Below are 11909 nucleotides of genomic sequence, written 5' to 3'. Positions count from 1 at the left end.
CAGCCAGCGCGCGGCGGAGCGGCGCCTGGGCCTGCCGCCCCGGGAGGGCCCGCCGGCCTCCTCCGCCGCCGCCCCCGGGCCCGCGCCCCGCGCCCGGCATGGGGGACCCGCTGCCCGCGATGCAGGGGGCCTTCTCCGGAGCGACCATGGACGGTGAGTGCCCGGCCTGCTCGCCGCTTCCCCCTTTCTGCCCCTCCCGGGAGAACCCCCCCCGCCTCCTCCTCCTCCTCCTCCTGGGAAGCCGTGCTACTTCAGAGGGAGAGGGGGCCCCCGACTCCCATCATCCCCATGCTGGCCGGGACCAACAGCGGCTCCCTGGTCCCCCCGTAGTTCGCAGCCCCCTCGATGCCGCCTTCGAAAAGCGGGCGCGCGGGCTCATCCGCCTCCCGGTTATTAGTAAGGAGGGAAGATTGCCCGGGCCTCGGTTCCTCGGACGGTGTGTGTGCGCGTGTCCCCCTGGTTTTTCGGGGTGGGGGGCTTCCTTGGCCGCCCAGCTGTTGCTGGTGAGGGAGGTATTTCGGGGCGGGGGGGGGCATTGTGTCTCAGAGCAATGAGACCGAGTGGAAAGGCTGAGTTGGGATGTAGGTCCTGGGAATGGGTGAAAGTGGAGCGCTGGGCCACCCCACTCCCAAAATTGTTGTTAATCGTATTTGGAAACTTTCAAAGTCATCTCGTTACACCTGGGGCAGCTTCCATCGGGAGGTAGATTTGATTTATGTATTTTTCTAAAAAAGACGAGCTGTTTCCCAGTTGTTTTGAGCTATTGGTTCTTTGCCTCTGTCTCTGAGCCCACATTCAGTTTTTTAGTGTGTGTTAACTCACATCTGGTTTCAACCTGTAAACATAAGTGGCCATGATAAACCAGTGGTTCCTCAGAGCATGTGTTGAGTATTGTCCATTATCTTTTTAGCCAGATTGCTTAGGAAAGAGTTTGGTTCCCAGCTAGACTTCTGGACCTTGGCAGTTCTGTCTTCAGAAATTAGGGTGCTGCTAAGACACAGTCCTGCTTGTGTTTGGGCACAATAAAAGTCTTCCAGAAGATGTTTTGGTTGATTTTTCTCTTGACTTTACTCTTCCATGTGGTTCCCTTCTGTCAAATTTGCTGTGACGTTTGATTTTCTCTTCTACAGTGGAGATGTGTTTAGCGCCATCAGAAATGTTTTTCATCAAGTGGCATAAGCTAGTTTGTAGAAGAAGGCATAGATGTGTGTTGAAAAGCAAAATGGCAGCCTGAAGGGTTGATAGTCAGTACTTTTCCTAGCACTGGTTAGCTGCATGAATTTGGAGGATGCCATGCTGGGAGTGATTTGGCTCCATACAATGGTCCAAGTAACTTGACTTTGGACATGGACATTCAGTGCCCAGAGGTTGTCTGTGATGAGCTGCTGATAGGTTATCCCTTGAGAAGCAGTCGCTGATTGGCTATCCCAAGGGATACAACTCTTAAGTCCCAGCCAGCATAGCCATAATGTTAACAGAGTGTGGGAGCTGTCGTTCAAAAAAATCCTGGGGGGTCTACATGGTGGCTGACCCCTTTGGGTTGATGAGGTCTTGCTTTCAAAAACCATCAGTGGTCATGACCATCACACCGTAACTGAGATTATTGATGGCTGTTGAAACCTAGCTTACTGTGCTGTCTGAACCGAGCTGTTGGGTTGTGAACTGTGAGTTGCTTACCACGGTTTATCTCCACTCAGCTCATTTTTCAGCAGCAGTGACAACTCCCTCTCAACCATTGAATATGGGTTATGTTGTCTGAACCTCATCGGCGTCTGGATCGTTGGGGAGGTTGGAAAAGATGACATGTCAGTATATACTACATTGAGAGCCCGTGTGGTGGTTTGAGTGCCAGAGTGAAAAGGCAGGAGATGCAGGTAGCAGTCCCCACTCAGCCAAGGGGTGACTTAAGAGTCCGTCTCTCAGCCAAACCTACCTCTCAGGGCTGTTGTTGTGAGGATAAAAATGAAGTGGAGGAGGCTTCTTTGCCAGAGGATAAAAGGAATATAAATGCCAGCTAATGCTGATACCATCCCAGGTGTTTCACTGAAATTGCAAATAACGCAACATACACGCCTGTGTCCAAAAAGAAAGCACAACACTGTACCACATCAACAGAAATAGACAAAACCACGGCTAAGAGTAGTTTCGGCTTCCTCTCCTCCTGGAGGGAGAATATCATCATGACTAAACAGTCCCTCACTACAGTCTGGGTTCAGTAATGGTATTTTATTGGGCCCAGCCCATGCTTGAAAGTTTTAGGGTGGCAGCAAATAAATGTTTTGGCTTTTTCCATACTTTGTGTTACGCTTTGATGTGCAGACCCTCCATCAAATGCTTGTGTAAGTCGGATATGTAGCCGCTCAGCCCTGCCCAGGCATCTCCAAGATAATATTTATTTCATGGCCTTCCCTTCCTCCAAGAACTGCAACTTTGGTCATATTTTCTTTATCCACACACCAGGCCTGGGCAAGAGACAGGGAGTCCAGCACAACAGCATGTGGTCAGTTTTATAGCTGAGTGAGGATTCGAACCTGGCCAGGTGTAGAACTGGTACTCTTAGCACTATAGAGGTTTCTGGCAGTGGTGGTGAAATGTAAAAAAAAAAAAAAAAAAACCCCACCAGTTACATCCCACTTTTTTTTCCTTTGAAGGAACTTTACACAATTCTCTTCCTTTCAATTATGCCCTCACAACAACAACCCTGTGAGGTAGGTTAGGCCACCTGCTCCAGCTGGCCCAAAGTCACCTGGTGAGCTTCATGGCTAAGTAGGAACTAAAATTCGGATCTTCCGGATCCAGAGCCTGGCATGTAATCACCGCACCACACCGGCTCTCAATCCCATTTTTCCGTTCCTCAAAGCCTTCCTTTTTTCATCCTGCATTTGTTTCAAGTGAGAAACGGAGGGCGACCAGGAAACAAGTCCCTTGAAAGGAGCACGTGTTGTGGAACTGTCCTTCCCAAAAGGCGCCCCATGCCAATAGTCTGAAATGGTCAGAGGTGGTGAACTGGTGGCCCTCTAGATTTTCTGGCCTACAGGTCCCATGATCCCCTTTTATGGAGCCTAAGGCTGAACCCCTTAACCCTAGGGCTAAGCAACAGTAAGGCTGGGGGCTATCTCATTTGCAAGTGGCTGTGGCTGATGGGAGCTGAAGTCCAGGACAGGTTCACGGAAACCCAGTTGGGGTTGGTTACTTTAAGGATGCTCAGATGAATGCTCCCAGTCACATGCCACATGACCCGTGGGCTTTCGCCAGTGCAATTGTGAGGCATGCTTCCTCAGAATAAGCGATTGCATTCACTCACAGGATTGGGTGTCGGGCTGTGGGCTTTGTCGCTGTTTATGCCCTCGACAGTCCCAGTCCGTTGTGCAAACGCAAGCAGCCGTCCGATTGTGTGTACTTGCTTTGAAGTGTGTCCAGCTCTCTCCGACTCGGGACCCAGTACAGCTTCTTTACTGACAGTGCGCGCACACAAAAACATCTTGCCCTTTCAGGTGTATTTGGTATATTCTTTAAAAGCCAACAACATGGAATTACAGGAGCGAGTGCTGTGAAAATGCACCACTTCCAGGCATTTTCAGTTTGTGTGATCCCTCCCAGCCCTCCAGGGAGGGAATTGCAGTTCCAGGAGCGAAATCCCACCCTCTGTTCCTTCAGAGCTTCCCTTTTCCTAACCGCTGGTCATTTGGTGGTTTTCTGGTGCTTACGCTACACCCCCTGCCCTTTCTGAAAGGTTGGAATTCCTTCCTTAAACGTCATTTTGTTAACAATATTTGCTTATTTATCTGGCCAGGGCAACTTCTTTTATATTTTATATTTATTTTATATTGTTAATTTTAATTTTATATTGTTATTTTTGTATTTTATTGTATTGTGTTTGTAAGCCGCCCCGAGGCTTCGGCAAGGGGCGGCATAGAAATGTTCTAATAATAGTAGTAGTAGTAATAATAATAAATACTACTACTGTTAGAGCTTTCAGCTAAAATAGTTTCTGTGATGGAATTTATCGCTCAAAATATCCTCACCCTCTCCAACCCCAAAGGTCGTTAAGTGCTGGTTATGAACCAGATAACATATGCACTACCATTTTCTAGGATGTGGCACGAACCGCTTACACGATGCAGCTCTACAAGAAAGACCAAAGTTTTTTCTTACATGGAAAAACGAGTTTTGAACTTTGTTGGGCTGTGGAAATTAAAATATAGACACTGCTGGCTGATATCTTAGAAATAAGGGAGCAGTTCAGGTTTTCTGTGGTTCTCTCAGGTGGCAACACCCCTGTTTTCTGCAACCACAGATCATTTGGTGGTTTACAAACTTTTACCTTTATAAAAGATCAAATTGTCTCGCCTGAGTAATGGATAGAAGGGTTTGAGGTTTTGATAGGTCTGTCCTTAGCCTTATCGTTTATGCTCCATCTCTGGGGTTTCATACTTATCACTGGGGAGGCAAAGGACCGAAAACGGGGCACTCCCTGCTTAGGAACTTCTGGGCAGTGGCTGTCAGCTCCTAATTGGAAGTACATTGTCATCAGCGGCAGAAACAACTGCTCATTCCAGACACAAAAGACGCATAACAGGAAAAGTGTTCCAGGGCTTTTCAGCAGAGTGCTGGCACATGTAACATGATGTAATTTTTGCACTCTGAGCCAGTGAGGCAGACTTGGGGGAAACGATGCTGTGCCTGCAGAGAAAGTGAGTGGCTTCCCCCTCCGTTTTTCCATGTCCCAAGCCACAACAAACAGCAAGGAAAGAGACACGCGAGAGCCCCTGTTACATCAAGGCAAAATCTCTCCCAGTGTTCTGTTTGCAGAGTATCCAGTCAGCTCTGCACTCTCCCTCCCATGTTCCCCAGCAAACTGGTGTCCACAGCTGTCCTATGCCTCTGGAGGTGGCGCATGGCCATCGTTTTCTTCACAGCCGTGGATCGCCGTCGTCTCAACGTAATATACGTGCATCCACTTTTAAAGCCATCCAAGTTGGTGGCCATAACCATGCCTGGAACAAATGAATTCCATGGTCTGTCCTTTTATCTCTGCCTATCACGGAATGACCCTTTTAGATTCCAGTGTCGGAGAAGGAGAAAAACTTTCCATGGCTCACCCATCTCCGTTTTCTCACCCTTTTTCTAAGCTGAATAGTTCCAGATGTTGTCAGCTTTCCCACTCGGGGTTCCTGCCCCTACATCATTTCAAGACAATCTCTTCCAGGTTTGGACCCGAAAAAGGCCCATTTTCCCAGCAAGCCGAAGCCTCTTTTCTTCCAAACCATGCAGAGAAATGTGCCCCGAGTCACCACTTTCTGTACCGTTTTTTGAGCACGGCAGTGTCTTGCCTTTGGTGCTATAAGTAGAGATGAGTGCAACATTCCCAAATGTGGCTTTTCCACAGATTTGTGTGGGGTGGGTAGGAACGTGACCATTTTATTTTCGATTCCTGCTTCTCCCTGATGTAGAATTGGGGTTTTTCACAGTGACTGCTCCCTGGGATTCGTTCCAAATTGGGCTGGCTTAGCTTCAAAACAACTACAGACGTCTAGATACTTACTTCCTAATCTGTTTGTTTTTTCTAAAAAAAATAAAAAAGCAAAACTAGCAGAATAGGGTCACGTATCTTTATGCAAGGAATTAATGCTTCAAACCGCTTTATGGCAACCACCTGCAAGGTGCGGAAGCAGAAACCCTCCGCTGCTCCAGATTTTCCATTTATCATGGCGGGCTTGAAGTTCCGACATACTTTGGAGTGTTGCCAAAGCACTTGCACGGAGCGAGAAAATGGTTGTCTTTTCTCCAGCAATCCACGAACTGGACAAGGGAGTCACGAGGTGAACAGAGAGGGAAAGCCCAGCTTGAGTTCAGCAACGCCCAAAAGCCAGAAAGGGCTACTTTCTCTTACTGCCCCTAAGCAAGGAGCAGTTGCATTTCCAAATAAGTTTTAAGAAACTAGGGCAAACTTTATGCAGCTTTGGATAACTCATTTTTCCCCTTTGTCATCTTGAATGATAATTAAGGGCCGACTGCCGGCTCGGATGTGTCCCGTTGATCCTGCAACATTTAATATAGATTTTGTATTTAATTTTGTTGGCTGGCACCTTGTGGCTTTTGAGGAAGGTGTCCAAAATCTAATGCATCGTTGGGTTCATACTAATAATATCAAATTGTGTTTCTGAGTGTGTCAATCAGAAAAACAGGCAGTCTTCAGGTGTCAGGAGTTCTCGCTTCCAGGTCTGTCATTTTTAGATTGGGTCTTCTGGAGTTCTTGGAAACTCGGCATGGAAAAGGAGCTCATGCCAACAACTTAGGCAGGGCAGCTTGGCCAGAGGATTCTCTGGAATGGATCCATGCGCACCTTTTTCATTTGGGCCCCATGGCTTGGGGTTCGGGCACCTGCTTTGATTGTAGTAGGTTCCTGGTCTGATCCCGAGCACCTCCAGCTGGGGCTGGGGAAGTCTGTATCAAACATCCTTCACATCAGCTGCATCCAAAGTGCCTGATTCAATCAGCCCTTTCTTCAGGACCATGAGGACTGGCACCTTAACCTTCTTAAGGGATAGACTATTCAGTCCCTGCAATCTCCACTTTTTGTGTTTGGAGCAGGGGAGACCAAAAGCAATCGGGGGGGAAATTCATGCGCACACCCAGATCGCTGGAAAACACAAACCTTCAGGATTTGCTGCCTAATTTTTCGATTCCCCTACTTTTTTTCTCTGAGGCTTTCGCCTCTCTAGTCTTGCACCACCCAGGCTAGGAAGTATGGGAGCTGTAGTCCGACACATCGGGAGAATGCCGTGCTGGCAGTGCGCGGGAGGGGTGTGTGTGGATTAGCGGGTAAGTGGACTTTCCATCTCAGTCCCCTGAGCCAGTAGGAAAGGATCTGCGCTACTCGGGGTGTGTGTGTGTGTTCCTCCTCCTGGCCCCTTGCCTTGTAAAAGCAGGCACTAAAAACCACGGGAGCAAGGCTGTTTGGTCCCCTTCGCAATGCAGCAACATCTGAAATATTTGGACATGTCTCGTTCAAACTTCCTCTTTGTGGGTTCAAAGCAAGCTTTTCTGCTTCTCGGTTTTTGGAACGCCTCTCATGGGGGTCGCAGCTTCTGCTTTGTGCCGCTAGCCTATTTCACACTTGTCTGTTACTGATTTCTTTCCTGGTGGGCGGACGCGGGCAGCTCCTTTCAGCAAGTGTCTTACGAGGGCCCTAAAGACCAAGCAAATTTATCGGTGCGTAACCCACCGCAAGAGCCGGTGTCGCGCACTGGCCCCGGCCGCGACTCTACATGTGGCCACAAAGCTTGCCACCATGACAAGGTCTCCTGCCCTGGCCTACCTAGCAGGGTCGTTGTAGGACAAGGCCCACAAACACCACGTTGATCCCTGGCAAAGAAGGGTGGGATATAAAGGAGCTAAATGAAGCAGAGGCCTGGGCTCCCTAGCTCCCTTCTGAACTGCTGCTGAATGCAGCAGCCAAGGAAATCAGCCGTTTTTGCCACAGAAGCTTTTCTGATGCTGCCGTGTCCAGCTTTCTGGATTCCCCTGCAAGCCGGGCTCAAGCAGTGTGAGAATCCTCATTTCAGGAGCAGCCACTCCTCAACCCATGCTCAGCCCTCGGTGTTGTCCAAACCCGATCCTTGTAAACAAGCATGGCTTTGCCGGCCTGCACGACCGGAGTGCGCTTGTCCAAATGGTCTTGCACACGGAGTGTGCTTAGCCGAAGATGAGCTCTGCCCCGTACAAGATACACCGAGTGTCTGCTATGAAACTTTTCTCACTGCAGCCTACAGGCTAGTCTGTTTGGAGGTTCAAAATGCACCCCAACCGTTGACAGAGGTAGATGGCAGAAAGGTTCACCGAGTGGCTTTCGTGACCCTAAAGGGGCATGTTTTCCCCCCATCTTGGAATAACCTCTCCACTGCAGCTCAGCGGTGCCAAATCTGTCATCTTTTAGGTTCCACATTTTTCCGATGCTTTTAGACTTACTTGGCCACTCAGTTGTTTTGCAAAGACACTTTTCTTTCTCTCTCTGTTATTCCTTGTCTGTTATTATTAGCTGGTTTTGGCAGCTCTAAAGTGTGTAATTCTCCTAATTTTCTGATCCCTTTATTGTGCTTTTCTCTGTTTTCTGTGGGGCGGCACAGGCATGAAATGAATAAGCAGATAAAATATGTGCCTTCACTCCATTAGGGAGTGGTTCCTAGAGAAGGATCTCCAGTGAAGATCTTAGTGGTCTGGTCAGGATATATGGTAATTTGTTTTTTTTTTTAATTCTTTCTACAACTCCACCAACTAAGTACTTTTAGTCTTGGCTTGCTTAGCGTGAGTGGCTCTGAGAGCAGTGGCCATTTTTTGCTGGAAAACCAAGATACCGCTTTCTAAATCAGGTTCCAACCTGAGTTTCCATGGGAAAACCATGGATCAGATTGTCTTTCCATGCCCACCCTGAGATAAACCTCACAGTGCAACTGGAACAGGTAGGTTTTCCCCCCAAATTGGGAACTGGGCCTCTTCCTTTGCAGATAGCATTTACTGAAAACTTTGATATACTGTTCTGTAGTTTAAAAAAAACCCCAGATGGTTCCGAGTCAGGACTCTTGCAGGGGATTAAAGGGATTGCTTTGAACGCTGCCGATGGCCTTGCCTTTTTGGAAACCCCTTCCTGGCGCATGACAAGGTTTGGAGCCCGTCTCAGCAGCCCCAAGGCTCTGTATCTTGTGCACTGTATGCGTGTGTGTCGTGCTCACTCGGCATGCTTTTAAAACCCCAAGCCGTTCCACACCCGCTCACCTCCCTCGGAGCGTTTTCTGAGCTCGGGCACAATCGCAGTGTAACCACAGCCTCGGAAAGCGATCTCTCTTCTCCCCCACCTTTTCCCCTTTCTCCTGGGTGCTATTTGCCATTCGCCGCTGCAGCGTCATGTTCCCCGACGAGCAGGCGGGGTGCAGCTCTGACCCGCAGGGCGTCCGGGGCTCGTTTGTCATTTGGGTAGGTCCCCGTGGCGAAAGGCCATCAGCTGGTCGCCCTGGCTTCTTGGATGGGCAGAGGTGGCATGCCAAGGGTGCAACTCCCCCATGCTGCAAGCCGCCCTTGTCCCAATAGCAAAGCACCCAAGGTAATCCCAAGTGAACAGTGTGGGCTAGTGGTTAGAGCAGGCTGCCAAAATTGACCCCTCCAGGATTCCTGCCAGCTGGCCATTCTGGCTGGAGTTGCTGGGAGTTGGAGTCCAAAACATCCAGAAGGTGCTGGGTGGGGAAGACTGCCTTGAGGTGCAGCCTTATGTAAGACAGGACTGGCTGGGAATGCTGGGAATTGTAGGATTTGATCCCTGTTTGAAGATGCAAAGGGCTGCACCCTTCCAATGCCTTTTAGAATTGGGGGAACCTGGGCACGAATCCCTGTTGGTCTCAGCCTCACCTACCCTGCAGGGTTGTTGTAAGGATTCACGGGGGAGCATGCATGCCCGCTTGAGCCTGTTAACAGCAAAGCGTATTACAAAAGCAAGATTGAAAAGAGACAGCTTATCACCGAGCTGAGGATGCTGGAATTAATGACGGGAGTATACACGAACTGGAACAGTGGTCCAGTTTGATAAAAGATGGCATCAGATGCTGTCATTCTGGTCAGCCCTTTATTTGGAACCAGGAGGACTAGACTGTTGGTTTACTTTGTGGGGAAGGACCATTGCTTAGCGGTAGAATTTGCATGCAAAAAGATGTTTCTGGCATCTGCAGAGACCTATGGAAAGGAATCCCATCCCGAAATTGGTCTCTCTCAGGATAGGCTTTGCAGAACTGTATCAGAATAGGTTTTGCAGAACTGGCAGGACCTGACTTGACTTGGTATCAGAAAACACGCCATGTTCCAGTTCTAGTACTTTTTTCAGGACCATGAGGACTAGAACCTTTTTTTTTTAAGGGGCAGGGCCATACCTCAGTGTCAGAGTGCATATGTTGGAAAAACTGTAGAAAAGGGGGGGCTCGCTGAGCTGGCGCTTTGGAAAGCAGATTGCGGGCTTCCTACTCGCCAGAGATGCTAACCTGGCTTGTTTCCTCTCCCCCCACAGATCTTCTGCCCCTGCTCTTCCAGCAAACCTGGAATCTTCAAGGTAAGCCTCATGTCCTGGCTTTTTGGTCATTCTGATGTTCTTACTAGTAATGCAGATTTGCCATAAATGTTTAAATTAGGGTGAGGAGAGAGATTTCCCCCAATATTTTTCTCTGCTCCAAATTGACGGATTTGGCTCGAGTGGAGTAAACTGGTATTTCTATGTATAGTGTCTTGCAAGGTCTCTAAATATCTCTGCAAAGTCCAGTAGCCGAAAATACTTGAGCTGTTTGGTTGGGGGCAAAGGGGGGCAGATTTCATAATCCACATTTAGGCCACAGCCCCTTACATAACTGACTTGAAACAAAGTCCCATTGAGTTCAATAAGACATCTGAGTAGAGAATCGTCCTGCTGGCATGGGCCAAAAGTGACCCTCAAGCAAACTTTATTCGGAAATGTATTTGTGTTGGCATAGTTGAACCTGATGGGGTCATCCTATAAAGCTGTTTATGGGGAGATTCAGGAATGCTTCGTTCAGCAGCAAGTGAAACTCGAATTCATTTTTAAAGCCCTCAGAGGTCACTCATTTAAAATTATTTTTAAAAAAATCTTTGCAATTTAAAAGTTCTTTTAAAAAGGGAAGCCTTTCTAAGGGTATATGCTCATTTCCACGATCAAGGAACTAAGCCTATAGACTCCAGTCGCTGGGGAACTTGGGCAGGTGGGTACTTGTGGACTTCCCTTTGTGTGCAACTGCATGGGAACACAACCCTGGACTTCTTGCCTGACCCTGCCTGCGTGGCACCTCTTGTGTGCTTAAGTTTTAAAACAACACAACTCCAGAGCATACCCTTTCCTTGTGAGATTTAGGGAAATCTAAACAACCAGGAAGCTTCCCCCAAAGTCAGCATTCCTCAAGAGCTTTACACACAAATATTTGTCTCCTGGAGACGGTCAGTTTGGGGGGAAAAAAAGACTACAATGGCCTTCTCTTGATTAATATCGCACCCTTTCCAGTTGCCTAGTCAAACGTCTGTTGTGTTCATTGATTATGTGACTTTGCTATGTTATTAATTAACTTTATGAGATGATTCAGTCGCAAAGAATGGAACATTTCCTTCAGGAAAAAAACACCCTAGTACAGAGGAATTCATCCAGATCGTTGGTTTTCGTGGATTGGCCTCCTTATAAACATTTCCTGCTAACACCCAGAAAGGACTCGAGCACCCTTCCATCCGCCTCTGTGTGTTGCGTTGTGTATCATTTCCAGATTGCGGTTTTAGCGTGCCTATGCTTTGAAATAACTCCAGACATTCACTCAGAGTAAGGCTTTCTCTGCGGTGGCACCCAGACTCTGGAATGCGCCCCCCCCCCCCCCAGAGAGATACGCCTGGCTTATACTCCTTTCGGCGCCAGGTCAAAACCTCTTTTATTTAAGTGGCATTTTAAAAGAAAATAGTTTTAATGATTTTTCCAGTTGCTTTTGTTTTGTCCTATTTTGATTTAATTTGATTTATCTGATGTTTGTTTATTGTTTTATACGGTATCACTGTTTTAATTTGTGGATGATGTTATTAGATGTTTTAAATGGTTTTAAATTGCTGTAAGCCGTCCTGAGATATTTATATAAAGGATGGCATACAAAAGCTTTTAATAAAATAAATAAATTTACACTAATGTACAACTGGAGCAGCCTGCAGGAAGTCATAGGACTCTACAAATAGGAATATTTCCTAGGTTGCTCTCTCTAAGGGGGCATTAAAAACATAACTTTTCTGACAGGCCTTCCCATATTAGTTCCCAGATCAGTTTTATTTTCAGTTGAAATTTTAACAGTGGTTGGTTTGAATAGCTTGAAAATCACCCAGGGGTGGTA

General features: G+C 47.7%; 1 protein-coding gene across 2 annotated transcripts in view; it reads left to right on the top strand.

Moving 5' to 3' along the window:
* RELA (RELA proto-oncogene, NF-kB subunit) overlaps positions 1–11909 on the top strand; it is a 28930-nt gene that overhangs the window by 993 nt on the left and 16028 nt on the right. Inside the window, exons 1-2 of one of the 2 annotated variants that reach the window (XM_044448519.1) lie at positions 69–153; positions 10052–10093. In XM_044448519.1, coding sequence (XP_044304454.1) covers positions 99–153; positions 10052–10093 — 97 coding nt within the window. In that variant the 5' untranslated portion in view covers positions 69–98. Of the gene's footprint in view, positions 1–68; positions 154–10051; positions 10094–11909 lie in introns of those variants that run through there. The other variant, XM_044448520.1, reaches the window with a different exon arrangement.

This window comes from Varanus komodoensis, unplaced genomic scaffold, assembly GCF_004798865.1.
Source record: "Varanus komodoensis strain SLA01 unplaced genomic scaffold, ASM479886v1 scaffold55, whole genome shotgun sequence".
Classification (NCBI taxonomy): domain Eukaryota; kingdom Metazoa; phylum Chordata; class Lepidosauria; order Squamata; family Varanidae; genus Varanus; species Varanus komodoensis.
The sequence above is the reverse complement of the archived record's forward strand: the minus strand, read 5'-3'. Positions and strand labels throughout refer to the sequence as shown.